Here is a 21,980-nt window from a genome sequence, read left to right on the forward strand (position 1 = left end):
CAAGATGGAAGAGGAACATTAAAAATGACACTTGCCATCGCCCCCAACCCTGGAGAGAGTTCCAGCTGTTTCCATCCATTGGCAGGTGCTCTACAGTTAGTAAATGGATTCCTTCACTTTAGTCTAGTTACCCTTTAAACTACTGCTTTTCTGCTGTCCCAGGTGGATGAATCTGCCCATGGGCCCCTTGGTGATAACCCTCCCTAATGCAGGTCACCATGTTGGGGATGGGGTGTCCATCATTACCATGTCTCTGTCTCTCCTACTCTTCTCTTCGTGGTCCTCCTACTGTTTGCCGTGAGGAAACTCAATCAGCCCTCCGTTCTTCTTCAGGAAGAATTGCTCTATATGTAGGTATAGATAGAGTGTGTCCATGGGAGGAGGTGAGTCAGAATCTTCCTACACTGCCATCTTGGGCCACCCTCTCCACACAGTGGATTCTTAACAAATGTCATACCAATATCATCCCTTACTCCCATGCCATTTACTCTGAACATAACTTTTAAAGTACTCGCCTTTTTATCCTTAACATTTTTACAACCTCATTTTGTGTGAGTCCTTTTTCTCATAAGGATATATGAATTCTTTGTGACATGATCTTTCTAGCTTTGGTACATACATTTTTAAAATCTGAGCTTAATTCCCACAGTAAGTGGTTTTTAAATAAATGAATTAATGCCTGATTTGGCTGGGTGATAAAGTGGGCAGGGACTGTAGAGATATCTGCATGGTTGTTTCATTCATCAGCTTTTGATACAATTAACCAGTGCAGAGGTTGGAAGTATTGAGAGAGAGATTTCCTTTCTACTTGATAAATATCAAGCAGGTCATTCCCATTCTGGGACAAAATGCAGATGTACTTTTCCCAATCCTTTCTGTTAAATGCAGTTAAAATCCTTAGATATTATATATAAAACAAACATAAGATTGTACGAAAGAGAGAAGGCAGATCAGCTAGGGCATTAAGGCCCGAAAAAGGCATGGAGATTGGTTCACTGGGTTTTCATTTCTCCTCATATAGCTCAGAGTGGATGCTGGAAAAGCCAACAACCTGGAAATGCCAACAGGCACAGATTTTTTTAAATAAAAATAAAAGTCCCAAGAAAGCCAGCTTTCTCTAGTGAAAGAACCAGGAGAAGAAGAAAACTTTTAGACAATAACTGCTCTGTTGCAGCCAAACACTGGGGGGGGGGGGGGGGGGTGGCCACATTTCCACCCTCATCAGGAAAGGCAAAGTTAGAAGACTTGACTTCCTTCTCCCCTTGCCCAACTGTAAAGAAATACCCTTCTGCCCCCTTGCTGGTTTTGTGTTGGTGGATGCCTGCTAAAATAAGTGCTTTTTCTGAAATCCAAAGTCTTATAACACGAAAGATGTTCAGGATACAATAGAACATCGTTCCTCATATCAAGAACCTGGAAAAGTCTCAACTTGAATGAGAAAAGACAATCAAGAGATGCCAAAAGTGGGTGACGTAAATATTAGAATTATCTGGACAAGAATTTTAAAGGAACCATTATAAAATGCTTCAACAGAGCATTTAAGAACACACTTGAAACAACTGAAAATATAGAGTCTCAGTAAAGAAATAGAAGATATAAAGAGGAACCAAATGTCAGTTGTAAAACTGAAAAATACAATAAATGAAATTTGAAAATTCAATGAATGAGCTCAAAAGTAGAATGAAGAGAACAGAGGAAAGAACCTGCGAACCTGAAGATAGAATAATAGACATTACCAAAATGAGTAACAGGCAAGCACAGACTAAAGAAAAAAAAAAGGGACAGAGCCTCAAGAACCTATGGAGCTATAACAAAAGATCTAGCTTTTGTATCATTAGAGGCCCAGAAAGAGAGAAGAAAGAGTATGGGGCTGAAAATTCTTTCAAAAAACATTCAATGTAATAATGGTTCTAATTTTTCCAAGTTTTGCAAAAGACCTAAACATACAGATGCAAGAAGCTGGGCAAACTCCAAACAGAATAAACCCAAATAAATTCATGCCAAGACACATCATAGTCTAGCTTCTGAAAACAAAAGTCAAAAAAGAAATCTTGAAAGCAGTGACAAATAAACACCTTACCTATAGAGGTAAAATGATAAACAATTTGAATGACAATGCAGTTAGAAACCCTAGAGGCCAGAAGGAAGCAGCACATCACTTTTTTTTTTTTTTAAGTGTTGAAAGAAAAAGAAACTGTCAACTTAAAATTCTATACGCATGGAAAATGTCCTTTAGGAACAAAGGACAAAAGCCATTCTAAAATTGACAAGCATCGATGGCCAGCAGACCTACCCAAACAGAATGGCTGAAGGAAGTTCTTGAAATAGAAAGGAAATGATAAAAGGAAGAATCTCAATAAAATAAATGATATCAAGAAAGAAAGAAGAACAGTGGAAACAAAAGTAGGGTCAATACAATAATTTTTTCTTCTCCAGGTTTCTAAATTGTATTTGGCAATTGAAACAAAATTTGAAACATTGTTTGGTGTGGTTCTCCAATGTGTATAGAAGAAATATTTAAGACAATGAAGGAGGTAAGGTTTCTGTACTTCACTCACACTGATAAAATGACTATACCAGTAGATTGTGATAAGTTATGTATTAATGTAGCATCTGGGAAAACAATTGAAAATCTGTGCAAATAGATGAATTCAAAAACACTGAAGATAAACCAAAATATAATTCTATTTTTATTATAATTTTTTTCTGTTCTTGTGGTTGCCAGAGGTGGGGAGTGGGAGGGTGGGAGAAATAGGTGAACTGTCTTTGGTTTTTTAGTTTAAATAGAGTGAGTTCAGGGGCACCTGGGTGGCTCAGTCGTTAAGCGTCTGCCTTCAGCTCAGGTCATGATCCCACAGTCCTGAGATTGAGCCCCACATCGGGCTCCCTGCTTAGCGGGGAGCCTGTTTCTCCCTCTGCCTACTGCTCCCCCTACTTGTGCTCTCTCTCTGTCAAATAAATAAATAAAATCTTAAAATAAATAAATAAATAAATAGAGTGAGTTTAAATAGATATAAATATATATACATACACACATATAATTATATAATTATAGATATATATAATTCTGAAACATTTTAGAAATGGTCGAAATTATGAGAAATTTACTGTGGCTGAAGTTTAGGGATAGACCCACTGAGGTGAAGATGGAGATCTGATTGAGGCCAGACCATGAAGAGCTTCAAAAAGCCGTGTTTAACAGAAGACTCGTTCTTGGTGCTATAGCAGAGCAACAAAACCTTTTATACAGGACCAATAGTCCTATCAGTTTTGTGTCTTGGAAGATGATTTCAGCAACAGAGAACCTCCTTGTGCCATCTTTTACCATTTTCACTTCGCATAATGTGAAATTCAGATCAATTAATATCAATAAAGATGCTATCAAAAAAGGAATACTGTTGCCAGAGCACTGATCACACTTTGGAAATCGAGCATTTGGAAATCAATACCAAGTTTTGAGTGAGAAGGTGCTTTTGCCCCTTCTAAAATATCATCATCTGGCCAGTGTGAGTGAGGTGGCCACAGGAAGTGAGGCCGCTGCTGGGCATCACAGCTGTCCACACAGTGCCAACCAGGCAGAGAGCCTGCCTCCAAGTTACTTGTGAGCTAAAGCGTGTGGACAGCTTTGGGTATTTATCCAGGCCTCACAATACACTCGGCAGGCATGAGCACCCTTGACTGTGAGATCCAGGATTTGTCATTTGGGTCCCAGATCTTTTCTTTTACTGTCTGTATGCAGACTTTACCCAGGCAGGATTCTGAAAGGAATGCGTCACTGCAGCCAAAGGAGGGGACACAGCAAGCAGATCATTTAGAATAAACCCAAGACTCTCCCAAAGGTACATTTGGTCTTGACCACTCACAAAACTAGCAAAACATTGCATGAAGTCAAAATACAAAAAAGTAAATAAACCATCCAAGAGAGAACTGTGCTTAACTATAGCAGATGAAATTTAGAGCACATTTAAAGAAATAGTCTCTGAAAGGAAGAAGTGTTAAAATTGGAAGATCACAAGAGGTGCTGAAGTCCCCTTAAATTCTTTATGGGAGAAGAGAGATTATACCTCTTCTAAAAGGTTAAATCCTTTGTTTTAAGAAACTCATTAACCCAATGATAAATTTTCTCTATTGATTTTTTCATTCAGCAATCACATGTAAATGTCCATTACGTCCCAGGCACAGTGCTAAGTTTGATGACACAAAGATTTTTATTCCATTATCTCAGTAATGTCACATCTGCAAACACCATGCCACCATGTTACTGAAATGGCATAGGGTCCAAAAACTCTCCTAAAAGTTGTCAGGGACTGTGTCATCATCTCAACTAATCTGTGTTATCATTTTAGGAAAAAGTTAAATTTTTAACTCTGTGAAGTTTTTTAAAATATCTTCTGTATGGAAACATGACAACAAGTTGGTACACTAATGTGCTCAGTCCATGACTGGAAATATATTGAGTCTAAAGCCCTCTTTCCAGAAGGTCTTTCTGATAACATCTTTTTCTATCTTCTTGATTTCCATGACTCCCCAGAGCCCTCCTGGTTTAACCGATTTTAATCCTTCTATTAGTACTAGTGTGTAGTGATGACCATCCCCAGCATCCTCGCCTCTCCTGCCACCCTCCCCTCCCTGCTGCAGAGGCCCACGATGGCAAAGCAGCTGCCCACACTCATGGCAACAACATCTGCTATGCCGAGGCTAGAAGGACTCATCCCCCAAAGACCTGTCTCGAGACCAGTTACCAGGGCAGCCTTCATGGAGGTTGAGACAGTTATCTTGATCCCACAACTAGAGCCATGACAGTCTTTCCAGGCTCCCATGCTTGACATGGATTGTTTCTGGTGACATATTCTCTACCCAGACCATTAAAACACAAATAGATTCCACCCTGCCCCCAGAAACATGGTAAGCCTCATGGCCCTTACAACCAAAGCACTAAGAAAAAACTAAAATTCGTGGTTCTCTCAGCTGTTTTAAAAACAAATAATAGTTATGCCAATGCAACTGTCATTTTAAGTGAATTTCCTAATTTAAGGAAGGAAAACATAAAAGTATAAGGCTTTTCTGCCAATCTAATTCAGATCACAGATTCTCTCTCCTTGGGCTAGTATGTCTCATTACTAGTGGACAGCCGTCATAAAAGGAAGGCAGCATGGTAACTGTTTAATGGACATTTTCTCAGAAATTAAAGTGCCGCTTTTCAAAAGACAGTCAATCACTTTGTGGTGCGAGCCCCAGGGAACTGCACACACGTTGCTGTTTCTACTGCACACACAATGCCCAGGTACACACAGCACCAACATCACATGTCCTTTGTTGTTTGAATTAAAGCAAGTAGAATGTACTGCTCAGTGATCAAAGCCTTTGACCATCATATAAAATCCATCAAAATACTCTATTCATCATCATTTCCCCATCTTCAGCAAATGTCATTCCAGGGTATGGCGGGGAGAAAACACTTTCCTCCACCATGCATTGTTTGCTTTTGGGGGGCTTTGGGAGGAGAATGTTGTTTGGTTGTTTGGAGTTCCCCCCCCCAGTGTTTTGGGGTCTACTGACAAACTCTTATGGATCTCAGATGTTTGGTCAGAATCTAATAGTCTTTTTTTTTAGTCAGAATCTAATAGTCTTTTTTTTTTTTATGACTCCATTGATAGAAGCCATCTCCACTCAGCCAACAGGAAAAATGGACTTTAGTTCATAAAGGAAGGAAGAAATATTACTGCCCTTTGATGGTTAACTTTCCCTTCCCCACCTCTGTCTAAAGATCCAGGATTCCTCACTCAACACCAGACACAAACGGTAGTCTGGTGAAGAAATCACTATAGCTCAGGCAAGGCATAAATGTGCTGATGTTGTCTGATGTTGAAGAATTTTGTCAGACAGTGGGTATGGACCATGACATTGTGGGAAGAAATGAGAACCACTAGGGAAGGTTATGTTCCAGCTCCATTTTTCTCTAACCCTGTAGTTCAAAATGTTGCTTCCAATTTCAGATATATATCCTGCAAGAGAGTTTCTTGTCTTGTCATTCTTCTAGGAGAAGCAAGGCTCCAATGAATATTAACCCCCCTCCCTGTCCCCACACTGAGGATTTATGAGAATCTGTCCTCAGGCAGATTCACCTTGTCCAGGCTCCTTTGCATTTAAGGCCATAAACCCTGATAGGCTCCCCGCCCCCCCACTGCCGCCGCCGCCCCAGCCTTCACTAATGTCCAGTCCTGATGGAGCACTAGTCACAGCTGGAAGTGGCAAGCAGATATTTGCTGACTCAACATTAAAAAGTGATCACTGCATTTTCTGGGTTCAGAATTTGACCTCAAAAGAACAGATTCAGGCGTGTTACAATGCAGTTAATAAAGGACTCTGAAGATGTTGAATACTATGTGAGTACCAAAACTTTCTTTTTGGCTCGGACACTCTTTGGGTTGGTGTGTTCCATCTGAATTTTTGTGGTTAATTAATTACCATTAGAAAGTGTCAATTTTTCCTGTTATCTTTGAGTATATAATGACTTCTGGCAAATTTCAGCATGGATATGAACATCAAGCATTTGAACATGGGAAACATTTGAACATTTGAAATGCTGTTACTATAAGCCACTGCACTGGGGTTAAATTTTAAAGTATGGCATATATAAAAATGTGTAAAGGATGGATCTTCTGTTCTTTAATAAAGAGCTCAAAGAAAGTACTGTTTCTACAGCGAGCCAGGTCCTGCAAACACTCCAGCACTCAACTCCTTGGGCAGGAAGAGGTGGGAAGCAGGGCTGTAACTTTGATGATCCCACAGACCCCAGAGCCTTTCAGCAGGCCATGAAAGCACAGAGCAGAATGCTGGGCCCTTCCTCACAGCCCACTTCCTAAAATAAAGCAAACAGACATTTTCAGTCTTCACAAAATATTTCAAGCATTTTGGATTTCCTTGCCTTTTTGTAGCTGATCAAATTAGGGGGTGCCTTTGCAAAGCCGTTCCGAGATACAGTTATTCTGAAACGACACCACCCTCCCTCCCAAAATGACCACCAAATAACGAGTGCCCGACTAAAGGGGCACCAACTTTCATTCCCAATTTTATTCACATACATAATTTTTTTTTTGAACCATTAGGATGCCTTTGACCTGATGATTGCTGTCCAGGTTCCAGGTGATGGTTGACAGACGGGCAGCCCCCTCTGTGCTCCTTCTCTTCTTGGGTCGAATGACAGCTTGCTCGGTGGTGTTTTGTGTTTGCTCACTTGGCTTTCCTTCCCTCTCCTTCCCCGGGGGGCCTCGTGGGCTGGCAGCGGCGTGGTCCAGCAGGCCAACTGCAGAGCCTCCGTGCCTTCCAGCAAGGGCAGCAGCAGCGGCAGCAGCAGCAGCGGCAGCAGCTCGTCCAGTGACTCAGAGAGCAGCTCTGGATCTGACTCGGAGACTGAGAGCAGTTCCAGCGAGAGTGAGGGCAGCAAGCCTCCCCACTACTCCAGCCCCGAGGTAAGAGCCCCTCCCTCCTAGCCCCATTTCTCTCTCAAAGGTGAGCATAGTAAATCCCTGCAATCTGGTTCTCACACCTAACCTCTCCCCCACCCCCTCACCCTGCATGCTAGGACAGCGAGGACTGGCCTGGAGGCCACCACCACTCGGCAGGCAGCCAGTCATGGTTTGTTTGGGCTCATCATTCTCCCTACTCTGCCCCTTCCTGGCAGTTCGCCTAACAGAGCTCCTAATAGAGCTCCCTTTGAAGTACAGAAACTTCATCTTTCATTGTCCAAAAATCTCTGTGTTAACTTCCAGAAATTTCCAACTATGCTGTACACATCACTGCCTGGAAATAACCTCTAAATCGGGTCTCCCTAAGGGTCAGCGAAGGCAGTAACTAGACAGGGCAGTTCAACGCCTGGAAGTGTGGCCACCCATAAATCAGGGGGAAAGGAGTTTTATGGATTAGACATGGTTAGAATCCTACCTTTTTGCCGTTTATCACGGCTTAGAAGAAAAAGGGCTATAAATATTAATAAAACCTTCTTAACTGTGTTTTCTTTGTGAAAATATAAAAAGAAAAATTAGCATCAACCTACAAATAATAAAGAAACCTTTTATCACTATGATGAGTATCTGTGTGGAAGATTTAGGTGTCTCATATAAAAGCATTATAAGGTACCAATAAAAACCATTGCTATTTCTACTTTAAAGGGGGAAAGGGGGAAATTAAATAGTAATTCAGTGCATGGAGATTCTTGGGAGAGGATTGAAAGCAAACTTCTCAAGTCCCTGGATCTGTAAGGTAGACTTTGATCGCTAAAGAAGATATAAAATACAGTTCTTCTTGGATATATAAACATCTGACATTACCATGGATGACAGGATTTCCTTTTTTTGCCTACAACCCTCTGTACCACTTTGGGGCCAAAATTTCTAAATAGTTTCTGAAATAAAACCGAAACCAGTTTGGCAAACGGTGGCATTGAGAGGGGACCAGAGCACCATTAAGGGCCTACACAGTCCATGCTCCATCTTGGTACCCGTGCTCAGAACATCATCACACCCGAAGGCAACTGTGTTTTTATCTGCAGTTCATAGACTGGCTCTTAAATTCCCTCAGGTTTTTCCCCTTCCAGTGCCCTCCCAGGAGGCTGAGGCTTTTTGCGGAAGCACCAAGAATTTCCCCACACTGCTCATTCCTTCTTCAGCACCTTTCTGCTCTGCACCGAGAGCTCTCCATTCATCCCCAAATCAGCCCCTTCTCCATCTCTTTTCCATTTTTCTCTCCTTTCCATGATGTTCACCTCCTCTCCCCATCCCTCTCTCTATTTCTATCTCTATCTGCCAATATAAGGGGAAGGCCCTTAGCAACAGTAACCTGTAATGTTGATATAACCCTGACTTCCCCAGAAAATAAATTATTATTCCTTCTTCATAATTTCATTCATTCACTCATTTAGTGTTCATTCAACAAATATTTACCGAGCATCTGCCACAGACATGCTGCTTGGCCTTGGAATACAGCAATTATCTGAAAGAAAAGGTCCCCGTCTTCAGAGAACTGACATTCTAATTGGAAGAATTTGAAACAAACAAACAAACAAAAATACAGGCATTAAACAGTCTTCTTCAAAGTCAGCTTTATGCTATAATTTGTTGAGAAGCTCCAGCATATTTAGTTATAAGAAGTAACTGGGTACCAGAGACATGGCAAGAGCCAAGGGGGCCATTGAAGGTGCATAAAAAGTAATTAGTATCCATGAATAACCCTTCCCCTCCTCCAGTCTCTTTGTGACTTTGAAGGTTAAATTCATGAATGTTGAGTCTTCTTTTCATGCTAAAATGTAAATCCTGGAGCTACTGGCTAAACCTAGTCCAAGAGAAGTACAGTTAAAAAGTGCTTGAAGCACATTCTTTCTAAATGTCATTGAGATAATTACGAAGACTGAACTCCTTGGTGATGAAAGGAAGCCCTTGTCCAGCGAGCTTCTAGCAGCTCTCAGAGGCCCCTCACCAAGGGGAGGGAGTGCAAGTCTAGTAAAGCGGTCCTAAAAGTTTAAGTTGCCTGAAGCCACAGGTTTTCAATTCTTGCTTCTCTGCAGAGGGAGTGCAGAAGTGACAAGCAATGTATTAGCCATGCCGCATGGTACTTCCTTTCACTGGAATGGAATGTATCAGTTGGAGTAAAAGTAAGGTTTCTTTTAACATTTTCCCCAACATTAATACAGACATTCACCCCTGAGAAATAAAATGAGTTTGCAGAATGAAAATCTTAAGGATAGGAAGTAGCATTATGTGGCTGACCCTCTCCAGCGTCTCTGTTTTACTGGGACTGAGTTGGCCCAGGTCACCTTAAGAAGAGCGGTGAGCCTCATGATCCTGACCCCCAGGAGACAATCGGACTCTGTATATCCACACCCCTGCTGCTTTGCAGCAAAGTGCTCCTGGCCCTCACTTCCCACCTGGTACCATCCTTCTGCAGGAGTAGAAGGAGGCGCTCCTGATGTTCCAAGGCACCTGCATGCTCCCCTACAGCGTGCCAGCACTGGAAACCCACTGAGCACACATACACAAGCACACGGTGCTCCCCAGAGCAGCGTTCCACAAGTAATAGGCCCTATGTGGGACAAAGATAGCCTGGTCACATGATTTTGAGGAGTGTCAGGATAAAGTCAGTTTAATCCATCTCTTCAGGGCAGCACCCAGCCCTTACTATTGCTCATATAAACTGTTTTCTATTACATCATTTCCCAAACTTACCTGACCATGGAAACTTTCTTCATGGAATATATAAGCCAAACACACATTTTGGAAAATGGGGCTCTAGATCGTTCTTGAAAATGAGCAGAAATGTGATGCAAGGCACTCACTGATTGAACAGGCTTCTCGTTAATTAGGCATCTGTGGGGTACACGGCAGTGGGTGCTATGAAGGATTTGGATGAAGCAGGGACTCAAGTCCACGGTGGAGAGCTTGTACATGAATCAGAGGGAAGGGAAGATTAATCAGGGAGAAGAGTCATGGCTGAAAATACAAAGCAGCCAGCGAAGCAAACAGACAACACCAGGCAGAAACCCTGAGGAAGTCGACCACAGCCAGCAGCATGCCAGTGGATACAGTCCCAAGCCCTGAGTTTTCCCTCCTCTGCTGCCACTTAGCTGCTCACCATTTAAGCTTCTGTGGCCACAATTGCCTCAGCCCCAAAATGGTGGATACTCCTGTCCTGCCTAATCTGTAAAGCTGTTCTGAGGAATAAATGATATAATTTAAGCAAAAGCCCGTTGTAAGTTCTTACTAGGAGCAAAGTCACAGCAATTGGCCTCCCTACGCTATTACAGACACTGCAAGCCATACAAAGAAACAGAGTCCTGGCCTCTGAAAGAAGTGTTTGGCTTTCTTGAAGACCCAAGATGTATACAGGTGAAAATGACATCATAAGACTATGCAGTTCAAAAAAAAAAAAAAAAGACTATGCAATTGAGGGTAATAGAGGCCAACAGGTATTGTTTGGAGAGTTAGTGGTGTTCTCCAAAATTAGATCTAATTTTGTCATTTTAGGTTGAAGACTGACATTTCTCAAAGGAATGAGGTCCCCTTTTCCATGAGGCTATGCCAGTGAGTAATAGGAGATTAGGCAAAGCAGCAGGGGAGAGAACCTGATCTTTTTTATTTTAATTGTTTTTATTTGAGTGTAGAGGACACAAGGTTACATTAGTTTCAGTGTACAACATAGTGATTCAGCAAGTTTAAGCATTATGCTATGAGATCTGCTCTTTAAACGTAGACAGATATGGGTTTAACCTTGGTAGTGCCTGGTAGCTCTGCAGCTTTAGACATGTCACTTAACCTCTCTGAGACTCATCTACAAATTGGGAGTGATCATATTTCTTACCTGTATGGATTAAATTAGATGATATCTGTAAAGTGGGGGGCACAGTGTAGGTGTTCAGCCAAGACAGATGACTATAAGATGAAAGATGCCCTTGAAAACCAGCCCGAGGCATTTGGATTTCTTCTGAGAGGCAATAGGAGGTCATTGTAGATCCTTAAGGAAGGGAGTGTGATTTAGTGATGTGTTGAAAATGGTACTTTAGACTGATTTTTTTTCAGCTGTGAAGTGCAGGAAAAAAATGCCCCTAAAGCATATCAGGCAATGGGCCTATACTAAATGTAGTAAATCCTCCCCGTCACTGTCAGTGCTCCCATCAGGGAGTTTTAGTGCGAATTTCCCTGTGTGCAGCTGCATTTTGGTTACAGGCAGTTGTCTGTGTTCTCTCGCCTAAGATGTGAGCTGTGGAAGGCTTGCGATGGTGGGGATGAGGGCGACCTGGTGTTAAACGTGGTGGCCAGGCCAGTGTGAGTGCCTGCTCTGCCATCGATGTTGGCACCCTCTACTCAAATGTGTCCCCTTTCTGCAAGAAGCCCCTTCAACGTCCATTCATATTGACCGTGTCCCACCACACTAGGGCAGCTGTGGCACACAAGTCACTGATGTGCAGTGGTCACGTAGGGAGGGAAGTGGGGCGGGGAGGAGACACTATCAGAAGCCATAAATTGTTTGCCACCAAATTCAGTTTTGGCCACACTCAGCTAAGCCCAGGGAAGGTGAGAGCTTCCCCTTGGCAACAAACTGTTCTGTGTCCTGCTGTCCTGCTGTCCTGCTTTCTTTATTGCATGCATCTCCCATTGCAGTATGGACTGGGTGTGCTCTTAGGGTTCCTGTGTTCCCTTTCTCTGGAGAAGCCAAAATAAAGCAAAGTCAGATTTTACATAGAACAACTTAGAGGTGCAAAGTGATAACTTTTTGTTCTTTCGCTTCTTGCCCTGGTCCTTGTGGTACATGAAAACAAAGAAAATCAAGTCGAAGGCCAGACTCCCCATCGGGGGCCATGGGGAATTCCCCTCCCATACCTACATCCCAGGGTAAAGACTCTCCATCCTCACTGCCCTGGGAGAAGGGCCCCAGGTCCTCATGCTGGCCTCCCCTGAAATGTTGCTTGTCCTTCCCAGTCACTGGACACCTTGTGCTGGTGTTCCCTGAAGTGCAGTTGGCCTCATCTCTTTTGGGGGAACCAACAGGCTGTCCATGGTCCCTGCCATAGGTCTAGGGCCTGGTGCCCACACTCTGTGTCCTCTTCCTCTTGGCCCCAGGCCCCTCTGGCCCATCAGAGGCTTCCCATGTCCGAAGCTATGTCCAGTCCCAGCCAGGGCCAAGACACTGCCTGCTCCACTCCCCTCAGATCCTTGCTGCATGGGCTACCGCCCCAAGTTCTGCTCTTAATCTGGACCTCACTGTTGAAAAACAAATTTTGACACATAAAAGCAAGCTTTGGGAAATTATTATGTTAAAATTTTTAAAAAAAGGTTTTCTTCTACAAGGGAACATGCCTTGCTCTGGACTTTAACCAATCCAGTTTAAATGCAAAGGTAAGCAATGTCTTATTTATTCTAAGCTGGAAGCTCGTCTCCTGAAACAATGGATGCCAGAAATTCAGAGGGTGGGATGCCACAGGAAAGGAAAAATACCATCACTTGAAGTAGCCAAAATATTTTCCCCATGTCACGAATGGTCACAAATAGAAAACACTCTGCCTAAAGCTTTACGCTTACCAATTTCTATTAATAATCATAGATGCTGGAAAAATGGACTTGTATTAGAAATCAACAGCATTTACTCTCTACAGAATCATCAATTCTTAACCTTTTTATGAGCCATAGATCCCTAGAGACTTGAATGAAAACTGTGGACCTCTCTTAGAAAAATGCATCTACACAGCACCCCTATTCAGGGCATTCCTTGGCTCCCTGGAACCAATCCATGGGGCGAAGTGTAAAACCTACAATGTCCATGATTTGCTCTAAGTTAACAAAACTGTGGGCAGGAAAAGTTTCCACCATCATTTCCATTTCTGAAACATTTCCAGCAAAGTGGGATGGAAGCAGGTTGAGGATGGACTAATAACCAAGTCCAGCTACCAAAGCATATGGGGCACACAGAGCTCCCTTTGAAACAGGAGTTCTCTGCCGCTAAAAAGTCATCGCCCCAAAGTTACTGCTTCTCCTGTTAAATTACTATTCCCTACTTGCCTTCACCACGTAAATTATATGTTAATTGCTTGGGATTATAGGTTCCACTTAGTCCCCTCTTTTAATTTCCTCTAAATTTTTCAGTCTTGCAAAAAATGAGTGCTTTAAGCATTGTCCACAATAGCTAAATCGTGGAAGGAGCCGAGATGCTCTTCAACAGATGACTGGATTAAGAAGTTGTGGTCCATATATACAATGGAATATTACTAAGCTATCAGAAAGAACGAGTTCTCAACATTTGCTACAACATGGATGGCACTGGAGGAGATAATGCTAAGTGAAATAAGTCAAGCAGAGAAAGACAATTATCATAGGGTTCCTCTCATCTATGGAACATAAGAACTAGGAAGATCGGTAGGGGAAGAAAGGGATAAAGAAAAGGGGGTAATCAGAAAGGGGAATGAAGCATGAGAGACTATGGACTCTGAGAAACAAACTGAGGGCTTCAGAGGGGAGGTGGGTGGGGGAATGGGATAGACTGGTGATGGGTAGTAAGGAGGGCACGTATTGCATGGTGCACTGGGTGTTATACGCAACTAATGAATCATCGAACTTTACATCAAAAACCAGGGATGTACTGTATGGTGACTAACATAATATAATAAAAAAACATTTTAAAAAAATGAGTGCTTTAGCACTCGGGGTCTTCACACTACTCCCCGGTTAACTTTCCTGGAATATCAAGTTTATGTAGGTATGTATAATTATAAAAAATAGACATTGTATAACACTCAAAAGTGCTGGAAACAGGTTCTGATGCAGCACAGGGATATCCCCTTATTTTTAACAAATAGGCTTCATACTACTGCGTTGACATACAAGGGCATAGGAACAGAAGAGGGACACCGCCCCTGCATCCCCAGGCCAGCCAGGGCTACACACACCTACTGCTTCCATCTTCCTTTTGCTTGCAGCCCATTGGTTTCTCGTTCATACACCTAGGGGAGTAAGTGAAGATTCAAAACAGCCAAGCCTTTTTTAAGTGAGTCTAATAAAAGATGTTTTGTTTGTTGCCGGTTTCCTGCTTTTAGGCTGAACCCGCGTCCTCTAACAAGTGGCAGCTGGATAAATGGCTAAACAAAGTTAATCCCCACAAGCCACCTCTTCTGATCCAAAATGAAAGCCACGGACCAGAGAGCAATCAATACTACACTCCAGCGAAAGAGGAAGTGCAGGACTGTGGGAAACTTCCCGACGTTTGCCAAACCAGCCTGAGAGAGAAGGACATCAAGAGCGCCTGCAAGGAGGAGCAGAGGCCAAGGACAGCGAACAAGGCCCCGGGGAGTAAAGGAGTGAAGCAGAAGTCCCCGCCCGCGGCTGTGGCCGTGGCTGTGACCACAGCTGCCCAGCCGCCCGCTGTGCCCGCCGCGCCCCCCGATAACGCGCCTGCGCCCGCCCGGAGGTCAGCGGGAAAGAAGCCCACCAGGCGCACCGAGAGGACCTCCGCCGGCGACAGCACCAACTGCCACCGGCCTGAGGAGCCCGCGGCTGCAGACGCGCTGGGGGCGAGCGTGGTGATCCCTCCAGAGCCCACCAAAACCAGGCCTTGTGGCAACAGCAGAACGAGCCACCGCAAGGAACTGCGCTCCTCGGTGACCTGCGAGAAGCGCCGCACGCGGGGGCTGGGCAGGATCGTCCCCAAATCCAAGGAGTTCATAGAGACAGAGTCGTCATCTTCTTCCTCCTCCTCAGACTCGGACCTGGAGTCAGAGCAGGAGGAGTACCCTCTGTCCAAAGCGCAGGCCGCCGCCACCACCACTGCCGTCTCCTCGGGGAGTGACCAGAGGCTGAAGGAGGCGGCCAGCAGCATTAGCAGTGGTGGCGGGCCCCGGGCCCCCGTGGGCTCCATCAACGCCAGGACCACCAGTGACATTGCCAAGGAGCTGGAGGAGCAGTTCTACACGCTGGTCCCTTTCGGCCGCAATGAACTTCTCTCCCCCTTGAAGGACAGTGATGAGGTCAGGTCTCTCTGGGTCAAAATTGACTTGACCCTCCTGTCCAGGATCCCAGAACACCTGCCCCAGGAGCCCGGGGTCTTGAATGCCCCCGCAGCCAAGGACGCTGAGAGCACGCAGCCAAGCCATCCATCTGACACGCCTGCCGAAAAGGCTCTGCCAAAATCCAAGAGGAAACGCAAGGTAGGCCTGGGGCTGAAGGCCTGGCAAGGGGGAAGGGCTTTCCCTTAGGTTGTGCGGAAGGGTTGAAGCCCACGGGGCGGCTGGTCTTCGGTAGACAGGCAGCAAGAGTTTTATGTGTGTCTTGCTCAACAAACATTGCTGGAGTACTTCTTGTATGCCATATATTTAAGTACGTGACTTAGATTAACTCCATTAAATCCTTAGAACTACTCGATGGGGGAAGCACCATTCATAGTCCCATTTTATCATTATAGATAATTCAGCCGTGTCCCACTGCATGGTGAAGCAGGCATATGGGGAATCCTTATCAAGAATGTGCAGAGGCAAGCTGCATGCTGGGCCAGTAGAAAGCTAAACACATAGTGCCCCTCACTCTTTGCTGGAAGGGACAAGGGGACATTGATCAATCATGGACATAAGAAGCCAACAGCCTTATAGAGTGTCAGGCCGTGACTAGGGTGAAGCAGGAAACAGAAGAGCCGGCCGCCAGGCCATGGGTGGACGGGCCCAGGGAGGAGAGCACCAGCCTGCCGCAGCCAAACCCGCAGGTGCTGCTCCCAGTAGCCTTGACCAAGGAGAATTCTGAGGTGGAGATGGGCTGGGAACAGGGCTCTGAGGAGGACAAACACGGAGTAATCAGAGAGCCACGGATGATATGGCACCAAAAGAAGGGGAACAGGGTACACAAGGAAGGCATGGAGTAAGAAAGGTGGCTCAAGAGCTGGGGGCGGGGGGCATCTGGAAGCAGCCCCCACTGTTCAGCCGTGTTTGCAGACTTTTGAGGGCAGGAGTAACTTACTCATGAATTAAAGTCAATTTTGAGGAGTTTGATCCCCTCCCGTTACTGTTACCTTCAGAAGTAACTTGGGCCACAGCGAAAAACACCAGGGGTGACAAACCAAAGATCTCACCATCATGGATGGTTCCAAATTGCCAACAAAATCATTCACAACAGTCAATGTACCAGTGATATCCCCATGAGGCTACTCTAGGCACTTTGTACCTATTAAATCATTCAGTCCTTACAACTTTATGAGGCAAATATTATTGTCATGCATGTTTTACAGATGAGGAAACTGAAGCTCAGAGAGCCTAAAGCATCTTGCCCCAGGTTCCCACAGGTGATAAGGGGCAGAGGCAGAAGGAACCCAGGCTATCTGGCTCCCGGCTCTCCCAATAAAACTTTAGTCTGAGGGCTCGGTAGTACTTTCCCCACAGGGCCCCTGCCCAGAAGGGCTCTGGAATTCAATGCTTGTGGTTGCCATCTTGAAGTTCATTTAATCTCTGTGTATTTAAGTGAAGCATGATGGGACGATAGAGCACGGGGGGCCCTGTGGATCTCTGACTCACATGTGGTCCCCCCTTCTGCCTGTTTCCACAGCACGGGTTCTGCCAGCCCTTTGGCCCCTTGGCACTCCAAAGTTAGCCAGACGGCTTACAGGGAGAGTTTCCATCATCACTCCCATACTGAAACACTCCTAGTAACACGGTGTAGAAGTAGGCCCTGTACAGCCTCCTGGTCCCCATCTCCTTCCGGGGACCTGTGCTGCTCCCCGAAGCCCCCAGGGGCCAAGGCGCAGCAGGTCAAGATAGGCATCTCACCTGGCCCTCATCCAGGACCTGAGAGGTCTCAGAGTGGGGGCTGCAATCTCCTAGGGGTTGCAGGTTCACCTTGGGTTGGGGGGTGGGCCGTGGAAAGGAGAAATGCCTGACTGGACTTCCCTACCCCTATACACCTGGCAGACGGGGGGGAACCACTGTTGGGCCAAGTGTGTGTGTACAGTCACGGGACCGGCCCCGGCACTTCAGTCTGCCGGCGCCCCCCACATATCCCCACGCCTCAAGGAACACAGTATGAAATGGCAATGAAACACCACCATGACAGATCAAGATAAAGACTTTGACAGGCAGGAAAATGTTTTCTACTTTAGTGCTTTATAACATTACTCTTTTCCTGCTTTTTTTCTATTTATTTTTTGAGGTATAATTGACATAACATTGTATTAGTTTCAGGTGTACAGTGTAACGATTCAGTTTTTGTATGTATTGCAAAACAATCGCCGCAATAAATCCAGTTAACATCCATCACTATACAGTTACAATTTTTTTTCTCTTGAGAATGTTCTAGATCCACTCTCCTAGCTACCTTCAAATGTGCAGTAGGGTGTTATTAACTATAGTCACCATGCTGTACATTATATCTCCATGACTTATTCATTTGATAACTGGAAATTTGTGCATTTTGACCCCCTTCACTCACTTGGCCCACCCCTCATCCTCCACCTCAGGCAACCACCAGTCTGTTCTCTATATACCAGCTCGGGCTTTTTTCATTATTTGGGTTTTGTTTTTAGATTCCACATACAGGTGAGATCTTGTGGTATTTATCATTTTCTGTCTGACTTATCTCACTTAGTAAAATGCCCTCAAGTTCCATCCATGCTGTTGCAAATGACAAGGTTTCATTTTTTATGACTAAATAATATTCCATTACATACACATCACATCTTCTCTGTCCATTCATCCATTGATAGACATTTAGGTTGTTTCCAAGTCTTGGCTATTGTGATTAATGTTGCAGTGAACATGGGGTTGCATAATATCTTTTCAAGTTAGTGTTTTCCTTTTCTTTGAATAAATACCCAAAGTGGAATTGCTGGATTATATGGTAATTATAGTTTTAATTTTGGGGAGAACCTCCATACTGTTTTCCAGAGCAGCTGCACCAATTTACATTTCCACCATCAGTGCACAAGGTTCCCTTTCTCCACATCCTTGCCAACACTTTCCATTTCTTGCATTTTTTTATTTTATTTTAGCAGTTCTAACAGCTGTGAGGTGATTTTATTGTTTTTAATTTGCATTTGCCTGATGATTAGTGAAGTTGAGCATCTTTTCATTTATTTGTTGGCCATCTGTATGGCGTCTAGATGTCTGTTCACATTCTCTGCCCATTTTTTAATTGGGTTGTGTTTTTGCTATTGAGTTGTAGGGGATCTTTATAAGTTTTGGATATTAACCTCTTATCAGATATATATTTGCAAATATCGTCTCCCATTCAGTAGGTTGCCTTTTCATTTTGTTGATGGTTTTCTTTGCTGTGCAGAAGTTTTTCAGTTTGATATAGTCCTACTTGTCTAATTTTGCTTTTGTTGTCTTTGATTTTGGTGTCAAATTCAAAAAAAAGTATCACCAAGACCAATGTCAAGGATCTTTTCCTGCTTTTTGACCAAGGGGCCCAGTGTTTTCACTTTGCCCTGGACCCTGCAAATTATGTAGTTGTCCCCAGCCTCCTAGGTAACCTTAATCAGGTGACCTCACCTTCTCTGTACTTCATTTTCTTCCTTTGTGAAATGGTGACATCTTTGCAGAGGTGTTGTCAGGTTCAGACCATATAATTCAGTAATGGGCTAGCTCACTACTTCTCTACCCCTCTTCCCTCCTGTTTCCCTCTAGATACCCTGCCCTCCTTATTACTTGTGGGATTGCTGGGTAAATGGACAGACTGATGGAAAGAGAGAGAAAAACATAGTTATATAAGAAATACGCATAGCTAGAAATTGATAAACATAGATTGGAAATACATATAGCTATATAAGCATACATAAATAGATGTGCAGAAAGACATAAATTCCATAATATTCTGTATTTAAGTAATTTTATTATGGCCTTTTTAAAAATTTTTAACTTATGAAACTTCATTTACACTGAGCCTGACACCTAGCGCTCCTCTAAAATCTAATGAATCATCATTAAATACAGACACAGAGAAGTGAAAGAACATTTTCATAGCAATCTTCACTCAGCATCTGGTGTGAAGACACCATAGACCTGGCTGCCAAAGGTTCAGAGTCTCGCCCTGCTAGAACCCCAGAGCAGAAGACTAGGGATTCAGAGCTTTGGTTTTGGGGTCACATGGGGTCACTCCTCAGTGTGAGCATCTGGGATCCTGTGACAGAGGCTGTGTAACAATCCCAGCTAGAGAGAGAAGGTCAAACTCTTTGTATCTTTGAAGCCGGCACTTGTCTCCTGGAAAACACTGCTGAAAGCCTTGAATGTACAGTTATTGTGTTCCTGCTTTCTTACCAACAATGGAACTTTGTTGAGTGTGTTTGCGTTGTACCCTAACACACGTATAAAAGTTAAACACAATCATAGAAACAAGAATTCCATTGAAATACTATTTTTTAATTTAAATTCAATTAGCCAACTTAGAGTAGTACATCATTAGTATCAGATGTAGGGTTCAATAATTTGTCAGTTACATATAACACCCACTGCTTATTATATCAAGTGCCCTCCTTAATGCCCATCACCCAATTACCCCATCCCCCCACCCGCCTCCCCTCCAGCAGCCCTCAGTTTGTTTCCTAGAATTAAGAGTCTCTCATGGTTTTTCCCCTCTCTGATGACTTCCCATTCTATTGTCCCTCCCTTCCCCTACAGTCCTCTGCCCTGTTTCTTATATTCCACATATGAGTGAAACCATATGATAATTATCTTTCTCTGATTGACTTATTTCACTCAGCATAATACTATTTTAGAAAAAAGTACCTTAAGGCTTCTAAGATGTCATAGGAGGGGATTGTTAACTAGAATTAAGACACCAAGAGGTAACAACCTTTGCTTGAAATTCATAAAAGCCATAAATTTCAAAAGAAAGGTCTAGGCTTCTCATTGCCCTTATGGCATTAAGCCCAGGATATGGTAGTTCTACTTTATTCAGATACCAAGAAATGCCAAAATGAGAGACACTGAAGGTACAATGTGAATTCAGAAAAGATTGTCTTTGGAGAGCTAAATCAGATGTGTTGATACTAGGCCAATTTTCATCATTCACAATGTTTCCTCTCTAATGTTGATCATGGTGTCATGCTTTTCCTCTCAATGAAGTGTCAATAGTAAAACTGACAGATTCCATCCTTGTAGGTTGAGGAACTCACTGGGAACCTAGAACAGGGAGAAGAACACGGCAACCACATTCCTGCTTGGGATACTCTCCAGAGAAGCTGAGTGAGCTTGTCTCCTGCGAGGCCTTGCTCTGTGGAAGGTTGTGATGGGAGCTCATTATGATCCCTTGAAATCCAAAGCTGATTGGTTTTTGCTTATTTCCATGCAGTGTGACAACGAAGACGACTACAGGGAGGTCAAGAAGGCCCAGGGAGAGAAAGAGAGCTCTTCACGACTGCCCGCCTCTGCCAGTAACACTTTATCTGCAAACCACTGCAGCATGAACATCAACAGGTACGCATGTTCCATTGAAGTAGAGGTAAGCCTGAAGGATCTCTGGGTCCAAAAGGCACGTACCCTATTGGAGGAGAGTCAGATCTTTTAATGACTGCTCTGGTCTGGGTCTTTAGACTTGTTTCCCTTGATTTAACCTAAGGCTAGTGATTAGGCCTGGATGTCTGCTCCTGTCACAACCCCAGGGGCACTGTCAGCACTTCTTTGTAACAAAAGACCCATTACTAGTTACACTCAGTTCTGCGCTCTCAAAGACACGCCTTCCCTCTGAAAACTCAGTAACTGAATTTTCAAACCCTTATTGTAATAGCCACTAAACCTGTAAGAACACTAAGCTTATGACATGGATGAAAAAATATAAACTTTGAGTGGAATCTCTTGGATATAGACTAAAATCATGGCATTAGACAGGATCTGTGTTTCCAAGGTTAAATGGCACCCAGTCACTCCTCCAAAGGGGTTCTGGATGGACCCACATTGCACCAAATCCCCTCTGTGACAAATGGCTTTCTAGCAAGGCAAGGTCCCCAATATTTATTAGAAGTGAGTAGCTTATCATCAGTCATAGAAGCTCTTTCCATTTAGAAATACTATAGCTCAGAAACCACTTTCCCTCTGCTAAGACACTCCTCACTCTCCCTGACTGTGTACATAGAATTTTTAAGGGGAGATTAATGTTTCAGCACAACACATAAAAATGTAAACTGAAAGGTTAGGAGAAGATGTAGAGCAGTACTAAACCTCCGAGAGGAAATTGGAGAGTGAGGGCACAGAGCACAGGCCCACTGCAGTGTGAGAGTCACCTTGGAAAGGAAGGCGAGGGCTCTTGAAGGTCGGAGCGAGAGCAAGAGTGCACGCACAAGCTGGCCTAGTCGTCAGTGCTCTGGGCCTAGTGGGTGTATTCTGGGATACATTCTGGGAAATATGAATAGGAGAAGTGTGGCTCCAAAACGTCTTTTAAATGTATGATGTAGTTGTAAACATGCTTCTTTGTTAAGGCACTGAAAACCTTTCTAGTAACTGCCATAATTTCTAAGTAGCAACGAATATA

General features: G+C 43.8%; 1 protein-coding gene across 8 annotated transcripts in view; it reads left to right on the plus strand.

Moving 5' to 3' along the window:
* The window catches only part of AFF3 (AF4/FMR2 family member 3), a 522,207-nt gene that overhangs the window by 465,980 nt on the left and 34,247 nt on the right, over positions 1-21,980 (plus strand). For all 8 annotated transcript variants that reach the window (XM_034658987.1, XM_034658988.1, XM_034658989.1 and 5 more), the window contains 3 exons: positions 7,286-7,472; positions 14,579-15,685; positions 20,805-20,929. In XM_034658987.1, coding sequence (XP_034514878.1) covers positions 7,286-7,472; positions 14,579-15,685; positions 20,805-20,929 — 1,419 coding nt within the window. The remainder of the gene's footprint in view (positions 1-7,285; positions 7,473-14,578; positions 15,686-20,804; positions 20,930-21,980) is intronic.

Source organism: Ailuropoda melanoleuca, chromosome 4 (assembly GCF_002007445.2).
Source record: "Ailuropoda melanoleuca isolate Jingjing chromosome 4, ASM200744v2, whole genome shotgun sequence".
NCBI classification, from domain to species: Eukaryota; Metazoa; Chordata; class Mammalia; order Carnivora; family Ursidae; genus Ailuropoda; species Ailuropoda melanoleuca.